Source organism: Odontesthes bonariensis, chromosome 14 (genome assembly GCF_027942865.1).
Source record: "Odontesthes bonariensis isolate fOdoBon6 chromosome 14, fOdoBon6.hap1, whole genome shotgun sequence".
In the NCBI taxonomy this organism is placed as follows: domain Eukaryota; kingdom Metazoa; phylum Chordata; class Actinopteri; order Atheriniformes; family Atherinopsidae; genus Odontesthes; species Odontesthes bonariensis.
The window spans coordinates 37,820,318-37,840,440 of NC_134519.1; the positions used below are offsets into that span (position 1 = coordinate 37,820,318).

The 20,123-nt window shown below is 45.6% G+C and overlaps 1 protein-coding gene and 1 pseudogene across 3 annotated transcripts in view; both read left to right on the top strand.

Annotated features, from left to right (window-relative positions):
• The window catches only part of paxip1 (PAX interacting (with transcription-activation domain) protein 1), a 63,742-nt gene that overhangs the window by 10,654 nt on the left and 32,965 nt on the right, over positions 1-20,123 (top strand). For all 3 annotated transcript variants that reach the window (XM_075484226.1, XM_075484227.1, XM_075484228.1), the window contains exons 7-15: positions 78-608; positions 1,161-1,273; positions 3,480-4,305; positions 4,434-4,528; positions 4,673-4,768; positions 6,060-6,197; positions 9,329-9,450; positions 9,800-9,984; positions 14,503-14,546. In XM_075484226.1, the coding sequence (XP_075340341.1) occupies positions 78-608; positions 1,161-1,273; positions 3,480-4,305; positions 4,434-4,528; positions 4,673-4,768; positions 6,060-6,197; positions 9,329-9,450; positions 9,800-9,984; positions 14,503-14,546 (2,150 nt within the window). The remainder of the gene's footprint in view (positions 1-77; positions 609-1,160; positions 1,274-3,479; positions 4,306-4,433; positions 4,529-4,672; positions 4,769-6,059; positions 6,198-9,328; positions 9,451-9,799; positions 9,985-14,502; positions 14,547-20,123) is intronic.
• Positions 10,201-13,964, top strand: LOC142398656 (uncharacterized; annotated as a pseudogene).

Genomic DNA, 20,123 nt, shown 5'->3' on the forward strand with positions numbered 1-20,123 from the left:
GTCCATATCAAGTGCACAAACCTAATAAACAAGGTCTCCTTTTAAGCTGGTAATCCTCCATTTCCATGTTTTTAAAGATAAAAGCAGGAAGGATGAGGCTCTTTATCACCCCAGACTCACATATGTGGACGCTGAGGAAGAGGAGGAGAGTGAAGCAGAATCCTACGAGATGCATTCTCATTCAGATGGAAGCTACAGTCCCCGGAGATATCGGCCGTCCAGTGGAGGTTCATCTGATGAGGAGTCCAGCCCTCGCAGACGACCAGGACCCAAAAGACTTAACTCTATCTCGCCAACCTCTCCCCGAAAACCTGAGCGCCGTAGTGAGCGGATGTTTGATGACTCCGATGATGACTCCTCCACAGAGAAGGAGGGCACCAATCTTAATTGGACCCCAGCTGAAATTGTCACGCCAACTGCTCCTATTCTAACTGGCACTGCCAGACGGCGGGGCGGGCCACCCAGCAGCAAAGATCCAGTGTCGTCCTCCACAGGGAGTGGGCTCATCAACCTGTGTGCCACTGTTCCTCCTGTACCTGGAAGTGGGGGGGCTGGGCCCGCAGAGGCTCGCCCTGCTGCCTCTGCCGTCAGTCACTCCACACAGCAAGGTCAGTATGTCAAGATTTTTCCAGCTGTCTGTCATGTTTAACTTTGTCATGCTGTGTAATGTCAAGGGACACATTTACTCCTTTCCCCCCACATTTAAAAAAAAAAAAAATAGAGCGAATTGGGAAAGAAAAGAAAGGTCATAGCCTACAATCATCAGATTGCTTAGACCGACTGATGAAGTTGGGCCACTGATTGGCCAGATGAGGGCAGGAGGTTTCTCACTGGTGTAGCTTCCACCAAGTGAGGGTCAGCAGCACATAGACTCCTGCGGCAGGGTGTCATTTCGTAGAGCATATATTCCAGGAACTCCACTTAATTCAGACTGCTGATCTGTTTCCACTTCAGTCTTTTTGTAAAGAAGAAGTTTTATGTACCTTTTACCTTTTCTTTTTTAAATGAATCTTCTTCATATTATGCCAACTCGAAACAGAAGTCCTCTGTGGGTACTTTCCAGATAAAGTCAACAAGTTCAACTGAAGACCAACAGTACAGTCCACTGCAATAACTGTTCACACTATCCTCATAACAAAGGTATCGCCTCTCTGTTCTAGGCGTATCGGTTCCAGACGTCATCCCTGGATGGAGCCCAACCATTAGAACCCTTCGTAATATCACAAACAACTCTGACATGCAGCCAGCCAGCCGACCTGCCAACGTAGCTCATGTAAGGAGTCCCAGTGATTGTTCTGCATGTGCGCTGCTGCATGTTCGCTACTGCTGCATGTGCGCTGCTGCTGCATGTGCGCTGCTGCATGTGCGCTGCTGCTGCATGTGCACTGCTGCTGCATGTGCGCTACTGCTGCATGTGCGCTGCTGCTGCATGTGCGCTGCTGCATGTGCGCTGCTGCTGCATGTGCGCTGCTGCTGCATGTGCACTGCTGCTGCATGTTCGCTACTGCTGCATGTGCGCTGCTGCTGCATGTGCACTGCTGCTGCATGTTCGCTACTGCTGCATGTGCGCTGCTGCTGCATGTGCGCTGCTGCTGCATGTGCGCTGCTGCTGCATGTGCGCTGCTGCTGCATGTGCGCTGCTGCTGCATGTGCGCTGCTGCATGTGCGCTGCTGCATGTGCGCTGCTGCTGCATGTGCGCTGCTGCTGCATGTGCGCTGCTGCTGCATGTGCGCTGCTGCATGTGCGCTGCTGCTGCATGTGCGCTGCTGCTGCTGCATGTGCACTGCTGCTGCATGTTCGCTACTGCTGCATGTTCGCTACTGCTGCATGTGCGCTGCTGCATGTGCGCTGCTGCATGTGCGCTGCTGCATGTGCGCTGCTGCATGTGCGCTGCTGCATGTGCGCTGCTGCTGCATGTGCGCTGCTGCTGCATGTGCGCTGCTGCATGTGCGCTGCTGCATGTGCGCTGCTGCATGTGCGCTGCTGCATGTGCGCTGCTGCATGTGCGCTGCTGCATGTGCGCTGCTGCATGTGCGCTGCTGCTGCATGTGCGCTGCTGCTGCATGTGCGCTGCTGCTGCATGTGCGCTGCTGCTGCATGTGCGCTGCTGCTGCATGTGCGCTGCTGCATGTGCGCTGCTGCTGCATGTGCGGCGCTGCTGCATGTGCGGCGCTGCTGCATGTGCGGCGCTGCTGCATGTGCAGCGCTGCACATTCTCTGTGTTCAAAATGCAGACATAGAGGGGAATCTTTGCCTTGTTGTTCTTTGCATCATAGTATCATGGAAGAGGTTACTAAACAATTGCAGTGATATTGTAATTAGACAGCAATACTAATTAAATGAAATTAATTGTCATTATATTTGTAGATTTAGATCATCATTGATCCGTGATCCGTTTGGATCAATTATTTCGGTTCGGCACACACATGATCTGCGGATTGATTTATGAAAAAAAAAAATTAAATTGTGCGCATGTTCAGTCCTCACACAGCCGTTACCATTCCTGCTAGTTCCAGGGACAGAGCTACTTTCCACGCTCTGGGTAAAAGTCTGCAACAGTTCCCTCTTCAATAAGCAAACAGTCCTATGGCTCGTTTGCGATTTATTGTTCTCAGCGTACAACATGTAGAACAGTGGGCATGGAAAATAAAAGTATGCTAGACTTCGGTGACTACTGTAACGATAACTGCTGCCTCTAGTGCTACGTCTGTTTCCATATACTCGCGCTGCCACACCAACCTGTCGCCTAGGTTACCACACAGACATAACACGTAGCTGACATAGCGATAGCTAACATAAAGAAAACCCCTAACCTGCAACACAGCGTGGTCATGGCGAGCGGAGGAACAGAAGAGCCCCACGTCATTTAAATCCCGTTTCGGAGCATTTTGGCTTCCCTGTCAAATTTAATGAAGGAAAGAGGTTGGTGCATAAAACCGTGACGGTGTGTAGGCACTGTGGCACAAGAAAGCCACACAACAGTTGTTGAGCACAACCGCTCATCACCGCGGTGTTTAAGCAGCCCCTTCCTTCACAATCCGACCGGGCTAAAGCGATCACAAACGCTATCGGTGTGTTTTTATGTTGCACTTTAAGTTGTTTTTCTTTGATTATGTTGAAAAGAAGATGTTAATTGTGCACTTTAAGTTGATTTTATATATTTCAATTTAATAACTTAAAAGTGTTAATAAACAAAAAGACAAAACATGTTTATTTGTCTTGTCTTTTTTTTCTTTTGCTGATCCGAAAAATTATCCGATCCGAACCGTGAGTTTTTTGATCCGTTGCACCCCTAATGTTATTCCATGACAACAGCCTTCTGGTTGTCATTGTGCATCAGCAGTCTCTCTTGTGGACATATTGCCCTGCAGAGGTCTGAGCTAAGCTCATCTGCAGAGGCACTAACAGCCCATCTGCACATGGAACTTTTAAAAACCAGTGCATCACTACTTGTTTTGTTGATTTGCCTTTATTGCAGATAATCCAAAATCTGACAGCCAATCAAGCAAAACCTTTGGAGCAGCAGACCAATCCGAGCCATGGACAGACCCCTAACAGCACCAACCCTTCTCTTTTCAATCAGTCCAAACTGACTGGCCAACCCCTCACAGTCGACCAGCAGCAACAGTTGCTGCAACAGTCACACCAGGCTTCTCAGCAACATCAGCAGTTACCACAGCAACCGCAGCATCCCATGATGCACCTCCAGCAGCACCATCAGATGTTACAGCTACAGCAGCAACAGTCACAGGCTGTGCAACAAGGTTTCCCACAGTTGCCCCAACAGCAACAGCAGCAGCAGCAGCAGTTTCTGCAGCAGCAGCAGCAGCAGTTGCACCAACAGCAGATGTTTTCGCAGCAGCAGCAGCAGCAGCAACAGCAACAGCAGCAGCATGCCTTCTCCCAGCAGCAGCAGCAGCAGCAGCAGCAGCAGCAGCAGCAGCAGCAGCAGCAGCATGTCTTCTCCCAGCAGCAGCTGCGGCCCCAGCAGCTCTTACGACCTGGTCTCCAGCAGCTGCAGCAGCAGCAGGCGCTGCAGCAGCAGCTCCAGCAGTTTCAGCAGCAGCAGCGAATGCAGATGTTGCAGCAGAACCAGCAGCAGCTGCACCAACAGCATCTACAGCAGCAGCATTTGCTGCAGCAGCAGCAGCACATGCAGCAGCTGCAGAAGCATCAGCAGCAGGCTCTGCAGCACCAGAACCAGCAGGCGCTCCAGCAGCAGCAGACCACCACCACGCTGCAGCCTCCGCTCCAACAGCCCCCTCACATTTCCCAGCTGTTTGGACATGAACCAGGACAGGACAGTGAGTACAGTGGCACTGCTTAATATGGGTCCAACTCCTTAGTCCGCAGGGAAATATTGCATCATTATTGACCAAATTGTGGCACTAAGCACTATCTGAAGAGCATAAATCTTCTTCTCTGCTCTCAGTTCCACAGGATGGCTTTCTGCTGGGCTGTGTGTTTGCTGTTGCTGACTATCCAGAACAAATGGCTGACAAGCAGCTCCTCGCCACGTGGAAGAGGGTAGGACTGTGATTAACACAGAAAACACACGTACAATCAATTAAAGGGTAGAGTAAAGCCAGGGAATGCGTTCCACCACAATTGAAGACAAGTTGGTAAAAGAAAGTTGTCATCAAATAAATGTTTGTCAACCTTCTCCGTTAGGTCATCCAGGCATGTGGAGGTGTTGTTGACCCCACCCTGAGCAGCCGCTGTACCCACCTGCTGTGTGAGAGTCAGGTCAGCAACATGTATGTACAGGTGAGGATGCTTCATGCTCCACTGATCCAACACTTCCCTGCACGCAGGAGGTCTGAGGTGTACAGGGTGAGGAGAAGCAGTGAGAGTTCAGGCCCCTGAGGTGAAACAATCTGTCAGGTAGCCAATAATCCAGGTGGTTGTGGAGGCATCCACCTGTGTTTTCTGTAGGCTGAATTTTACTAAAAGCACTGTAGAAGTACAAGAACATGATCCTCCCAGTGCTGCCTGCTTTGTTCAGAGGACAGCGGGCTCACTGAGCTGCTGAGGTGAGCCAGTAGCAGGACTTTTATCATGTGGGGGGGTGAGGGCAGCTGGTCTGTAGTCACTGAGAGCAGATACTTACAGGAACTTTCTCCTGACTCAGGCTGAGGTTGAAGAGTTGCTGTAGAGTCCCACACAGCTGTTCTGCACAGTCTTCAGAACCCTGAGGCCTGGTTCTGGTTCAGTCTCTCCAGCTGCCTCTGGCTGCCTACCTGGATGGTGAGGCTGTGTTTGGATCCAGGACTGGTGGAGGATGACATTATGGAGGTGTGGACACAGGGAGGTAGCTGGAGGAGGGGAGGAGCATGCTGCGTGCTGATCTGATCTGATCTGAACGGATTGAGATGTTCAGCTCATCGGCTGTGTCCACGCTGATCAGTCTGATCCTCTTTCACACTCTTTGAACTGTGTGAAAGCAGATGTGTAATAATGTAAATAATGACTGACCTGATGTGACCCCACATGAGCAGTAGGATTTCTCCTGATTCTGTAAAAAGCAGCATTCAAACTGACTCCTGCTTCTCACTAATGTTCACCTCTTCCATGACTGAACAGAAAGGCCAGAAGGCCAACTCTTCCCGTCTGTCCTGCTGGTTAAACTAAAATGTTGAGAGCTGAGCCTCGTATATTTGACAAATGTTTGTCAGAATTCAGCTGTTAGAATGGGAGGAAGGAATCTGAGAAGTGTTAATTTCTGAAAGTTTAATAAGTCCTGTCTCTGAATGTATTCAGGCTGTGACAGAAATGTGAGTAAACCTGCTCAGGTCTGAGCTGACTGAGTGTGAGGAAGGCCACACGCAGACTAGAAAAGGACGGGCAATGTTAGTGGTCACCCGCTGGCAATGCAGAAATGCATCTTACTGCTCGGTGTAACCAGCTCTGTAGGGATGGGTAGAGGAAAGTAAGGGGGGGTAAAACCTTTAACCTGGTCATTGTAAGGAGAGAAAGACTTTGTGTAACCAGGTCAGGTAACTGATGAACGAGAAGGTGCTGCGTTCCTGCTCTGACTGAGTTGTGTTTTCCCTGCCAGGCGCTCAGAGAGGGGAGGCGCTGTGTGACTGCCCACTGGCTCAACACTGTGCTGAAGAGGAAGAGGATGGTCCCTCCTCATCGGACCCTACATCTTCCCTTTGCTTTCCCTCCTGGGGCCAAACCCTGCTCTCAGCATGTAGGTTCACCTTGTTTTAACAGCTGTAGCCCTTTTTCACACAGTACTTTAGTTAATGCCCTAAAACCTGTTGCTTTATGTGATGAATGTTTTGCCAACAGCAGTGTCACAGACTGATGATGCTGAGTCTGTTTGCTCTCTCATATATTCCTCAGGCTGTAGAAAATAACTCGCCTCCTTTTGCATTTTCCCTCTTCTTTCACACTGCTAACACAACACAGCAGTGGTTTCAAGGAAAATGTTTAGATGTGCTGGAGTTGTCTGGTCAAAGGCCAGACCTTCATCCATCTGAGAATCTGTGGCATGACTTAATGATTGCTGCACATCAGCAGAATCCATCCAGCTCAAAGAAGCTGGGGCAGTTTGACTTCACTGGGCAATAATCCGGTGGCCAGATGTGCCACGCTCATATTCTAAGAGACTTGCAGCTGTATTTGCTGGCTATACAAAGAGTTTAAGAGCTGAATAGTTATGCACACTCAATTTTGCTGTGTTATTTTCTTGTATTGTTTCTTGTTTGCTTCACAGTAACAAATATTTGGCAACTTAAAGGTTTCACGCTTCGCTCCAGGTTGTAAGAGTCTGACTCTAAAACCTCTACCTCAAATAAAATTCAATACTTTTTCTTTTATGATGAAGTAGAAAGAAAAAAAAGATCTAATCAACATCTGAGTCAGTCTATAGTTTCAGCTGAGAGATGGAGCCTTGTCAGGAACCTTTTTTTTTCAGATTGAGATCCGGACTGTTTGCTGGTCATGTCACTGAGCTGATGGGTCTTTGCTGAAGAAAGGTTTGAACCCTCTTTGCTCTTTGGAGAGATGCATCATCATCCTGAAAAATGAGCTCAGCATCACCAAACCTCCTTTTGTTTGATGGAATGAATCCACCTGTACATCCCCTGTAGAGGGAATGACTGTTATCTCTGGTCCTTTACCTGCCATCAGCCCCATATCACCAGTGATGGTGGAAATGTGCTGGTTTTCTTCAGTCAGTCATCTTTCTGTGTTTCATAGGATCTGCACCAAACTAAAGTTCCAGCATCATCTCCTTGTTGATTCATCTCACTTCCGTCCAACCGTCCACAGTCCATGACTGCTTCTCTTCAGCCCACTATAACCTGCTTTTCTTCTCTTTAGGTGTTAGTGATGCTTTATGTTTGCCTTCTCCCATTTCCTTCAGCTATTTTCTCACATGTTTCTCACAAACATTGACTCGTGTTTCTGTCCATGTTTTTCATTTCTTTGTTGGACATTTTCTATTTTCAGACATATTGCTTTGACTTCTTTGGTCGACCTGTATGTTTCCCTTTTACCACCTTCCCATTTTGATTGTACTTGCTCCACATTTGAGACCCAGCTGACTGGGAACAACCAACATCTTTTACCACAGTCTGAGCTGAATTAGCTTCTTGAAGGAGTTTAATAACCCTTTAGCATTGATTCCACTGACAGCTCTCTGGTTGGGGCCATGTTTCCTCTGTCATCCAGCTGCAACAGCTCATTAAGCTCTGTCAGAACTATTTTACCTGCAGACTCATTTGCATATTTAGACTTGTTCAAAATGATATAACTGAATGAAGTGTGGTAAAAACCCTCCCAGGGGTTTTAGACATTAGAGATGTAAAGTTAGTGCTTTTACCCAGAAGCCATAATGTCAGGGTGGAATTGTCCTGCCTCTGTACATATTCTAAAACAGAAGAATGCATTCGTCATATATATTTTCAAAAGGTGACGCACTGCTACATGACAGGATTACAAGAGAACAATCCATAAGAGCAGAGTACTGTTACATGTACAGGGTAAGCTTCACACAGGTCCGGTCTGATTTAACTGTAACCTCACTGTTGCCACCTGGGACTGGATAGTGTAGTGGTAAGATTGCCACCTTTCGTGTAGGTGACCTGGTTGAAATCCCCTGCATGAAAGGTACTACCTCCAGTAGGGGTCCTTAGGCAAGACCCCCTTACCCTACCTGTAAGTCGCTTCGGATAAAAGCGTCTGCCAAATGCACAAACATACCTAAACACATCTTGGTATTCACTCCCAGTGAATATTCATCAGTTCCCTCCACAGCTCTGAATCAACCTGACATTTCTAGGTTTTTTACTGCTTTTTGTATGTTTGATTAGCTATTTTGAGTGGAATGATATGCAACACTAGGGATGTCACGAGAACTGATACTTCGGTACCAAGTTGATGCTACAATTCTAAAAACGGGACGGTACTCATTTTTTTCCAGTACCGTTGATACCGGGAGGTAACGTGGGCACCATATACACCTACAAGTGTTCTAGTGTGCCGTTAAATGCCAAAGGAACACAAAAGTTGGCAGCTGCAGCTCCGCCTCGACTCGTGGAAAAGAAAAATAGTCCGAGTCGTGCCTGGAAGTACTTTGCGTTTGGGCGGATGATCAGGGATTAGTAATAGATTCACAAAAACCTGTATGCAAACAGTGCCAAAGAGCTTTTCAGACCAAAGGAGGAAACACTTCCAATTTAGCGAAGCAGCTCAAAGACAGACATCCAGATTTATTCACAGAATTCAAGGTGAGTGAGTTTCAGGTCATGTTAACGTTCACTTTGCGGGAGAATTCCCACCCATCGTTCTCCGCTGAACCAACTCCCCATCGCATAGATATGAAACGCATATCACAAGAAACAGCAGAAACAGAGCTTTGCTAAGAGCATCTGTACATACTGAAATGATCACGTAATGAAGACGGCAAACAAACAGAACAAAGTTATGTCTTTGCAAAGTACGGCTGAATAAGCTGTGAAGTCCCCGTCCCTACAAAATGCCCCGGATATCAGAACAAACAGCAGAACGCACCCTTTCAGGAAGTATTCCTCCTTTCTCTGTGACAAGGCCAGTTATCCGGTTTGAAATGGACCAAATAATGTATCTGCTTACACTGCAAAGACTAAAGTTGTTTTCAAAAGACGTGCACAGATCACCGGTAAGCTAAAGCCACAGTGCACATGCGTATGGAGAATCGTGGAATTTCACTGGTATTGATATCGACTCCTAAATGTCTGGTATGGTGACATCCCTAAGCAACACCTGCATGAAAAATGTATGATGTCTGTGACACATGACACACTCTGAATGGTTCTCTGATGTGTTTTCTGTCAGATCATTTCAGTGACCGGCTTTGTGGATGCCGACAGGGACGACTTGAAGCTCATGGCTTACCTGACTGGTGCCAGATACACAGGATATCTGTGCCGCAGTAACACCGTCCTCATCTGCAAAGAGTAAGACTGGGACCTGGTTGAGTGTTGAGTGAGAATGTTGCACTGAAAAAGAACGGATTGTGTTCCAGTCCTGCTTCCGTTCAGACAACACAGAAGAGGCCGCAGTCTGACTGCTTATGCACCTCATGTGTGTTTTATTGCTGCCACAAAAGCAGTTCAGAGTCCCAGCATGTAGTGGTGCTGAGCACAAGGTTTTATTCAGTGATGACACGAGTGAACAGAACAACTGAAATCTGCGTTATCCATGTGAAATATGAAAAGCTGTGATTTGTACCTTCTTAAGTGGCCTGTGTGCCACCCAGCGGCAGCTTGTGCATGTCCAGTAATGTCTTCGCTGATCTCTCTTCAGACCCAGTGGGCTTAAATATGAGAAGGCCAAAGAGTGGAAGATCCCATGTGTGAATGCCCAGTGGCTGTGTGACATACTGCTCGGTAACTTTGAAGCACTGCGACAGATTCAGCACAGCAGATATTCCATCTACACACACCCTGAACCACTGGTGCCTAATCCACAGCTGGTCCAGAATCTGCTAGGTATGTACACTCCACCAGAACAGACAGGTTGTGAGGAAATGGATCAAAGGTTAAGCAGTTGACTGATTTGTGTGTGAATACAGTACCGCTCAAAGCTTTGCTTTCACTACAAAAAAACCTTTTAAGCCTTGCAGACCTTCAGCATTCTAGCTGTCACATTTTCAAAGCAATCTGATGAGATTTCACCCCAGGCTTCCTGAAGCATCTCCCACATACATGGACTGGCTTGATGGAGTCTTCCTCTATGCCACACAGTCCAGCTGTGCACAACAGCTCAATAGGGTTCAGATTAGGCATGGGCTGGTTACCGGTTTCAAGGTATACCACAGTATTAAAAAGTCAAAGTTTCAAAACCGTCTTACCGTCCCTGCGGTGTGAGCGTTTTTTACATTTTTTTATGCGACGTCTCGTCAGAGAGAAAGTGGAGGTCCCTCACGCAGCTGCAGCGCATTTTGTGTTTGTTTTTTTCCACTAAAAATAATTCATAAACTTGTGACTCGACTTGCAGGTTTAGCTTTAGTTAAAGGACAGACTGCATTTAATTTTCACATTTTTTTATTTAGAAAGAATTCAGTCATTTTTTTTTTAATGATTTAGTTTAAATACATATTTACTAATGTCCAGCATGTTCTATTGTTTAAAAATAAAAGGCTGTTCAATGGAAAACTTTTTTATCTATCTTGTTTTTAAATACAGACAAAATACACATTTTCGAGCTGTAATCATAACACCGTGAAACGGTGATATTTCTGCCTCAGGTTGTCATACCGTCGGCATCTCATGCCGGCCCATTCCTAGTTCAGATCCAGACTGTCCTGGCCACTCAGTTACAGTCAGTTCTGGCTGACTGCTTATTCTATAACTATTGCTGACAAAATCTTCTGATAGCTTTCCTTCCTCAAGGTCTCGTCCACTCTGTGGAAAGCTCTTATTTTACCCCCAGAGCATCACACTGCCTCCACCATGCTTGACTGACGGTATTAAGCAATGTACTTGCATCTTTTTATTTGTTCTGCATCTCACAAATTATTTTGTTTGATCTGAATACCTTAAACTTTGACTCCACAACACTTTTTTCCAGTCCAGTTTCCAATGTCTGTGCTCTTTTGCCGATCGGTCTTTTGTTTTTATTGGCCAATCTGAGATATGGCTTTTTCTTGGCAGTTGTGCCATAAAGGTCCAGCATCCTGAAGTCGCCTCTTTACTGTTGATGCTGACACTGTTAGATGTGTTTGATGGGAACTAAGTACAGCTGCCAGTTGAGGACCTGTGAGGCGTCTTGGTCTTAAGGTTCTCACTATCAGATATTAGTCTTCTTGCACATGGGGACGCCCCACTCCCTTTTCTGACCTTTTCTAATAATCAATTAGCCCTATAAAATGATTAACTTGGGTTAGCAGACATACCAGGACAGGTCAGAGGACTGACAGTTGCTGATTTTATTTATTAAAAAAAAAAAAAAAAAAAAGTAGATCTTTCTTTAAGAATGATCAGTTTATTTTGATTGTTTCTGAATTGCATGAAAATGAGTCTTTCTTTGGAAAACAAAGACATTTGCAAGTGATCCAAAACTTTTGAGCGGTTATGCATGTGTGGATATATAGATATGTATATACAGAGCATTCAGAAAGTATTCACAGCGCTGCACTTTTTCCACAGTATCCTATGTTACAGCCTTATTCCCAAATAGTTTAAATTCATGTTCCATCCATCCATTTTCTATTCCCGCTGAATCGGGTTGGGTCATGGGGGGGCTGGAGCCTATCCCAGCAGTCATCAGGCGAGAGGCGGGTTCACCCTAGACAGGCCGCCAGTCCATCACAGGGCCACACAGAGACAAACCAGACAAACAAAAATGCATGCTCACACTCACTCCTAAGGACAATTTTAGAGACACCAGTTAACCTAACTTGCATGTTTCTGGACAGTGGGGGGAAGCCGGAGTACCCGGAGAGAACCCACGCATACACGGGGAGAACATGCAGACTCCACACAGAAAGAACCAGCGGGGAGTTGAGTCTGGAACCCTCTGCTGTGAGGCGACGGTGCTAACCACCACACCACCGTGCTGCCCATTAAATTCATCTTTTACCTCAAAATTCAACACACGATACCTCATAATGACGAAGTGAAACAAGTCAACATTTCCATTAGTGGTGCAACGGATCATCATTGATCTGTGATCCGTTCGGATCAATTATTTCGGTTTGGCACACACATGATCCACGGATTGATTTATGAAAAAAAAAATTGTGCGCATGTTCAGTCCTCACACAGCCGTTATACTAGTGCTACGTCTGTTTCCATATACTCGCGCTGCCACACAAACCTGTCGCCTAGGTTACCACACAGACATAACACGTAGCTGACATAGCGATAGCTAACATAAAGAAAACCCCTAACCTGCAACACAGCGTGGTCATGGCGAGCGGAGGAACGCCCCACGTCATTTAAATCCCCTGTTTGGGAGCATTTTGGCTTTCCTGTCAAATTTAATGAAGAAGGAAAGAGGTTGGTGGATAAAACCGTGACTGTGTAGGCACTGTGGCACAAGAAAGCCACACAACAGTGGAAACACATCGAGCATGGCCACGCATTTGCAGCGACATCACCCCGGTGTTTCACTGACAGGAGTGAAACCGAAAGTGGCTCAACAACCGCTCATCACCGCGGTGTTAAAGCAGCCCCTTCCTTCACAATCCGACCGGGCTAAAGCGATCACAAACGCTATCGGTGTGTTTATAGGTGCAGACATGAGACATGTTGAAAAGAAGATGTTAATTGTGCACTTTAAGTTGATTTTATATATTTCAATTTAATAATTTAAAAGTGTTAATAAACAAAAAGACAAAACATGTTTATTTGTCTTGTCTTGTCTATTTTTTTTTTTTTTTTTTTTTTGCTGATCCGAGGAACGATCCGAACCGTGAGTTTTTTGATCCGTTGCACCCCTAATTTCCATACGTATTCACAGTGTTTGCCATGACCCTCCAAAGTGAGCTCAGGTGCATCCTGTTTCCACTGATCATCCTTCAGAAGTTTCTACAACCTGATTGCAGTCCACCTGTGGTAAATTCTGCTGATTGGTCATGATTTGGAAAAGCACAAACTTTTCTATAAAAAGTCCCGTAGTTGACATTGCATGTCAGATGTTTGGCATAAACGGTATTCAGTATTACAATTCTGCTGCCTTAATGCTGGACAGGACATGGGGAAAAAGAAAAAAAATGGAAGTGCCCGTCAGCACAAACCAAGACACAAAGTCCAAGGAACTGTCTGTAGACCTCTGAGACAGGATTGTATCGAGGCACAGATCTGGGCAAGGCTACAGAGAAATAGCTAACTCATTGAAGATCCCAATGAGCACAGTGGCCTCCATCATCTGTAAATGGAAGAAGTTTGGAACCACCAGGACTCTTTCTAGAGCAGACCGCCCATCCACTCTGAGCGATCGGGGTAGGTCCTTAGTCAGGCAGGTGACCAAGAACCCGATGGTCACTCTGACAGAGCTCCAGCACTGCTCTGTGGAGAGAGGAGTTCAGATGGACAACCATTTCTACAGCACTCCACAAATCAGGCCTGTATGGTTGGGTGGCAGACAGAAGCCACTCCTCATTTAAAGGAACATGAAAGCCCGCCTGGAGTTTGCCAAAAGGCACCTGGAAGACTCTCAGACCATGAGAAATTAAATTCTCTGGTCTGCAGAAACAAAGATTGAACTCTGTGGCCTGAATGCCAAGCGTTATCTCTTAAGGAAACCGGGCAATGGTCATCACCTGGCTAATACTATCCCTACAGTGAAGCATGGTGGTGGCAGCATCACACTGTGGGGATGTTTTTCAGCATCAGGAACTGGGAGATTAGTCAGGGTTGAGGGAAAGATGAATGCAGCAATGTACAGAGACAGCCTTGATGATAAGCTCCTTCAGAGCGCTCTGCACCTCAAACTGGGGCAAAGGGTTATCTTTGAACAGAACAACGACCCTAAGCCCAGCCAAGATAACAAAGCATCGGCTTCAGGACAACTCAGAATGTCCTCGAGTGGCCCAGCCAGAGCCCAGCTTTGACCCTATTGAACATCTCAGGACAGATCTGAAAATGGCTGTACACTGATGTTCCCCATCCAACCTGATGGAGCTTGGGAGGTTCTGCAAAGAAGAATGTGGGAAACTGCCCAATAATAGGTGCCAAGCTTGTAGCCTCATACTCAAAAAGACTTGAGGCTTGATTGCTGCCAAAGGTGCTTCCACAAAGTATTGAGCAAATGCTGTGAATACTTTTTTTATTTGTAATAAATTTTCCAAAGTTTCAAACAAACTTGTTTCACTTTGTCATGATGGGGTATTGTGTGTAGAAATACTGAGGTAAAAGATGAATTGAATCTATTTGGGAATAAGGCTGTAACATAGGATATTGTGGAAAAAGTGGAGCGCTGTGAATACTTTCTGAATGCACTGTATGTGTATGTATGTATGTGTATGTATATTTGTGAGTTCTGACTTTGTGTTTTGCTTTTAGCTGCTTGGAGGACTCCAGTTAAAGTATCTCCTGAAGCTTTGGTGGTGAGTTTGTGGTGCCACAGCATGCTTCACACGTTCTATTGCACTGAAAGATGGTTCATTCATCACCACATACAGGAGCAGCTTGACCCAACTGCAAGTACAGCTCAAAAAATCAGAATATCGTGAAAAAGTTCACTCATTTCAGAAAGTGAAAATGATATAGATTTATTACACAGTGTGAAATATTCCAAGTCTTTACTACTTTTTGATGATTATGGCTTACAGATAATGTGTCTCCGAAAATTAGAATATTACATAAGATCAATAAAAAAGGATATTTTAAACAGAAAAGTCAGGCATCTATAAAGTATGTTCCTTTCTATGCACCTAGTACTTGGTTGGGCCTCCTTTTGCATGAATTACTGCATCAATGCGGCGTGGCATGGAGGCGGTCAGCCTGTGGCACTGCTGAGGTGTGATGGAAGCCCAGGTTGCTTTGATAGCGGCCTTCAGCTCATCTACATTGTTGGGTCTGGTGTCTCATCTTCCTCTTGGTTCAGATCAGGTGACTTTGCTGGCCAATCAAGGACAGTGACACCATGGTGATTGAACCAGCTTTTGGTACCTTTGTCAGTGTGGGGAGGTGCCACGTCCTGCTGGAAAATGAAATCAGCATCTCCATAAAGCTTGTCAGCAGAAGGAAGCATGCAGTGTTCTAAAGTTTCCTGGTCGATGGCTGCGTTGACTGTGGACTTCAGAAAACACAGTGGACCAACACCAGCTGATCACATGGCACCCAAATCATCACCGACTGTGGAAACTTTAACTGGACTTAAAGCAACGGGGAGTCGGGGGCTCTCCACTCTTCCTCCAGACTCCGGGACCTTGATTTTCAAACAACATGCAAAATTTACTTTCATCTGAAAAGAGGGCTTTGGACCACTGAGCAACAGTCCAGTTCTTTTTCTTCCCATGTATGCATGGGTTCTCTCCAGGTACTCCGGCTTCCTCCCACCCCCCCAAAAAACATGCATGTTTGGAACCCACGGGGAAGGAGAAACAAATGAGGGTAGGGGATGCTCTTCAGCCTTGGCAGGCAAGTCGCTTACGAAAGGGAAAACTCCCACAAGAAAACCAACGCCGAAGGTGGATGTACTGGGCCCCTGGCGCGTAACGGCAGGGCAAGGCAAGTTTATTTGAAGAGCACAATTTGTACACAAGGCAATTCAAAGTGCTTTACAGCTACATAAAATCATTCCAAAAAACATAAAAATAATCATTAATAACTTCAATTAAAAGTGAAGAGTGCAGATAAAATACTTTCAGGTGTCATATGCACAGCTAAATAGAACTGTTTTCAGCCTGGATTTAAACATAGTCAGAGTTGAGGCCTGTCTCACATCTTCTGGAAGGCTGTTCCAGATGTTAGGGGCATAAAACTGAAACGCAGCCTCACCTTGTTTAGTCCTGAGTGTCATCTGCATAGCTGTGGTAGGACACATTATAGCTGCGTATTAGCTGGCCTAATGGAAACATGTACAGATTGAACAATAGGGGTCCCAGGATTGACCCCTGGGGAACCCCACAGGTCATAGCCATTTGGTCTGAGACACAGTTACCAATTTCAACAAAATATTTCCTGTCCTCCAGATAGGACTTGAACCAGTTTAAAGCACTCCCAGAGATTCCCACCCAGTCTTCTAACCTCTGTAATAAGATCACATGGTCAACTGTGTCAAAGGCAGCACTCAGGTCCAGCAGAACTAAGACTGAGACTCTGCCTGCGTCTGTGTTCAGGCGGATGTCGTTTATCACCTTGATCAGAGCTGTCTCAGTGCTGTGGTGGGGCCTAAAGCCTGATTGGAAAGTATCAAAAGCATTGTTAGACAGGAGAAAGTCACTAAGCTGTTGGTATACAACTTTTTCTAGGACTTTGCCTAAGAATGGCAGGTTTGATATGGGCCGGTAGTTGTTCAGTACTGTGGCATCAAGATTGCTCTTCTTTAGAAGAGGCTTAATGACAGCAGTTTTTAAGGCCTTTGGAAATGTTCCAGTCTGGAGTGAGATGTTGACTAGATGAGCGAGTTGTGGTAACAAACTGCTCAGCACAGACTTTAGGAATCTAGTGGGCAACTCATCAAGGCAGCACGTTGATGAACTCAGACTGCAGATGATCTCTGACTGTTTTGTCAGTAACAGGTGTGAAATGTGTCAGCTCTAGGTGTCTAGCTGGCTGCAGAGTAGTTATTTGTGTTGTGGAAATTATTGCATTTTTAATGCCTTGAACTTTGTCATTAAAGAATATTACAAACTCATTACACTTGGATGTAGAAATGAGTTCTCAAGGCAGTGAAACTGGAGGGTTTGTTAATCTGTTTACTGTAGCAAACAGGACACGAGAGTTACTGCAGTTTTTGATGATTTCGGGAAAATAACTCTCCCTCGTTCTACGCAAAGTCTGGTTGAACACGCATAGCTTTTCTTTGTAAGTCTCATAATGAACCTGGAGCTTTGACTCGGCTCTCCGGCACTCCCTTTTCTTTGCCCTGACCGACTCTTCTTTCCTCCATGGCGCCCTTTGCTTACTTTTAACCATTCTAACCTTGACAGGAACAATGGTGTCCAAAACATTTAAGAGACTTGAAATGTAAGAGTTCAACAGATCATCAACATTAGAACACGGGGTGTTCTCAAACCTAATCATTTCCATAAGCTGTGTCCCTGTTCTGTCATTTACGAGTCTTCCCTGCAACTACGTCATGGAGATGAACGAGACAACATGAGGAATGAGGATTGGTCTGTGCGTAGAGGCTCTTGATGCGCTGACTCCAGCCTCAGTCCGCTCCTTGTGGAGCTCCCCCAATCCTCTCAAGGCTGCGGTTGTCCCTGTCATCATTGCTGCACCTTTTCCTCCCACACTTTTTCCTTCCACTTAACTTTCTATGAATATGCTTGGATACAGAACTCTGGGAACAACCAGCTTCTTCAGCTCAATATTTAAAAGGTCACTACCTTTTGTGGCTGCCCCTCCTTGTGGAGGGAGTCAGTGACTGTCTTCTGGAAATGTGTCACGTCAGCAGTCTTCCCCATGATCGTGTAGCCTACTGACCCAGACTGAGAGACCGTTTAAAGGCTCAGGAATTAATTGGCTGATTAGGTTGTGACACCATGAGTTTCTAATATTGCATTTTTTTTGACAATATTCTAATTTTGGCTTTTCATTATCTGTAAGCCATAATCATCAGAATCAGAATCAGAATTCGTTTTTATTGCCATTGTTAGTGAACAGTGTTCACTAACTAGGAATTTGCTGCGGCGTAAGGTGCAAACATGTAACAGGGATATAATGATAAAGAATAAAGAATAAAAATATATGAATACAAAATGTACAAGGTGTGTACAACAATACACAGTAACCAATATACAGAGCAACAACAGTGCAGTTTCGTTAGTGCAATTTTAATGATGGTAAAGTAAAGTAAATTGTCTGGGGCAGGTTATGAGGTGATTATGAAGTGTTTATAAGTCTGACGGCAAGGGGGAAAAAACTGTTTTTGTGATGGGAGGTTCTAGTCCGAATGGACCGAAGCCTCCTGCCTGAGGGGAGTGGTTCAAATAGTCCATGTGCAGGGTGAGAAGGGTCAGCTGTGATCCGACCTGCTCGCCCCATAGTCCTGGAGACGTGCAGGTCATGGATAGATGGGAGGCTGCAGCCGATCACCTTCTCAGCGGAGCGCACAACTCGCTGCAGTCTGTCTGTCCCTGGCAGAGGCCCCGGGATACCACACTGTGATGGAGGAGCAGAGGATGGACTCGATGATGGCCGTGTAGAACTGCACCATCAGCTGGGCCGGCAGCTTGGCCTTCCTCAGCTGTCGCAGGAAGTGCATCCTCTGCTGGGCCTTCTTGGTGAGGGAGCTGATGGTCGGCTCCCACTTGAGGTCCCGGGTGATGGTGGTGCCGAGGAACCGGTGACAATCCGCAGTGGTGATGGGGGTATCAGTGAGGGCGAGGGGGGGCAGGGGGGGCAGGGGGGCTGTGGATTTCCTGAAGTCAACGACCATCTCCACTGTCTTCTGGGCGTTGAGCTCCAGGTTGTTGCTGCTGCACCAGGTCACCAGCCGGTCCACCTCCCTCCTGTAGGCAGTCTCATCGCCGCCCGAGATGAGTCCGATGAGGGTGGTGTCGTCCGCAAACTTAAGAAGCTTAACGGAGTCATGGCTGGAGGTGCAACAGTTAGTGTACAGGGAGAACAGTAGAGGTGAAAGTAAAAATGACAAGAAGTAAATGCTTGAAATATTTCACTCTGTAATGAATCTATAAGATATGAGTTTCACTTTCTGAAATGAGTGACGTCACGTTGTGAGTATTTTCCCGATATTCAAATTTTTTTTTAGCTGTACTTCAGTTATCTGCTGGGAATACCCACTGGGCCTTTTGCTGAATAACACCCAGGAGCTAGTATGCTGTCTTTATTTTTGTAAGATGCTATTCAAAAATCAGAAAAACTGCTTTTGAAATATGTTTTTGAATATTTAAATTTTTTTACCATATAAATATTAGTGAAGGAATCCTAACCACAATCACTTCTGCCGCAATGAGGGAGGCATCGCCCAGCCAGACAGAAAAACCCATGTTTAAAGATATTAGAACTTAGAAAACTAGTAGGTTTTAAACTAGACAAACAAAATCAAACTTCAAAAGAGACTGAGCCCAAGCAGCAAATGAAACCTAACTTTGAGCCCCTGAATTAGATCAGATATATCCCTATATGTAGGTTAAAAGTTACCAAGCAGACATTTAGTAATTTTTTTTTTTTTGTTGGAGCCTTCTAATATATATAGATGTATAATATATAATCTCGCCAATCTAATCTGTTCTTGGACTCACCTTTGCAGCCTCTTATGTGGAAATTATTAAAGTAACAATATTGAAACATTTTACATGGCAGCATATACAAAATTCCCAACGACCACGGTGTGTGAGATCCTCTTATACTTCCTGATGTCATTCTGTGCGTACATGGCCAAAACCCAATTTCTGTAGGTACCAGATCGGCTCGGGGTCCGTCGTCTGCTGATTACGTCACACAATATGGCTGTACGCTTTCAAGGCCAGTTATCCGGTTTGAAATGGACCAAATAATGTATCTGCTTACACTGCAAAGACTAAAGTTGTTTTCAAAAGACGTGCACAGATCACCGGTAAGCTAAAGCCACAGTGCACATGCGCGATAGGCTAAGTCATAGAATATCCCACTATCATGGTTCTGATGTTGCCTGATCCCAATTCAAATGTTAATAGTGGTTTCTTTTTTAATTGAAGGCTACATGCCACTGTTTTTTGTAATGGTCAAATGTTTTTAATAAATGAGAAGGTTAAAGTACATGGAATTTTAATTTTCACCATAGTATTGAAATTGGGTATGGAGAATCGTGGAATTTCACTGGTATTGGTATCGACTCCTAAATGTGTGGTATGGTGACATCCCTACTGAGAACACCATCCCCAGAGTCTGCAGCATTGGGATGCTTTTTTATTGATGGGTCCTGGGAAATTGATCAGAATGAAGGTAATAAGAGATGATGCCAAGTACAGACAATGGACCTCATGCAAGAACATTTTCGTATTTTTATT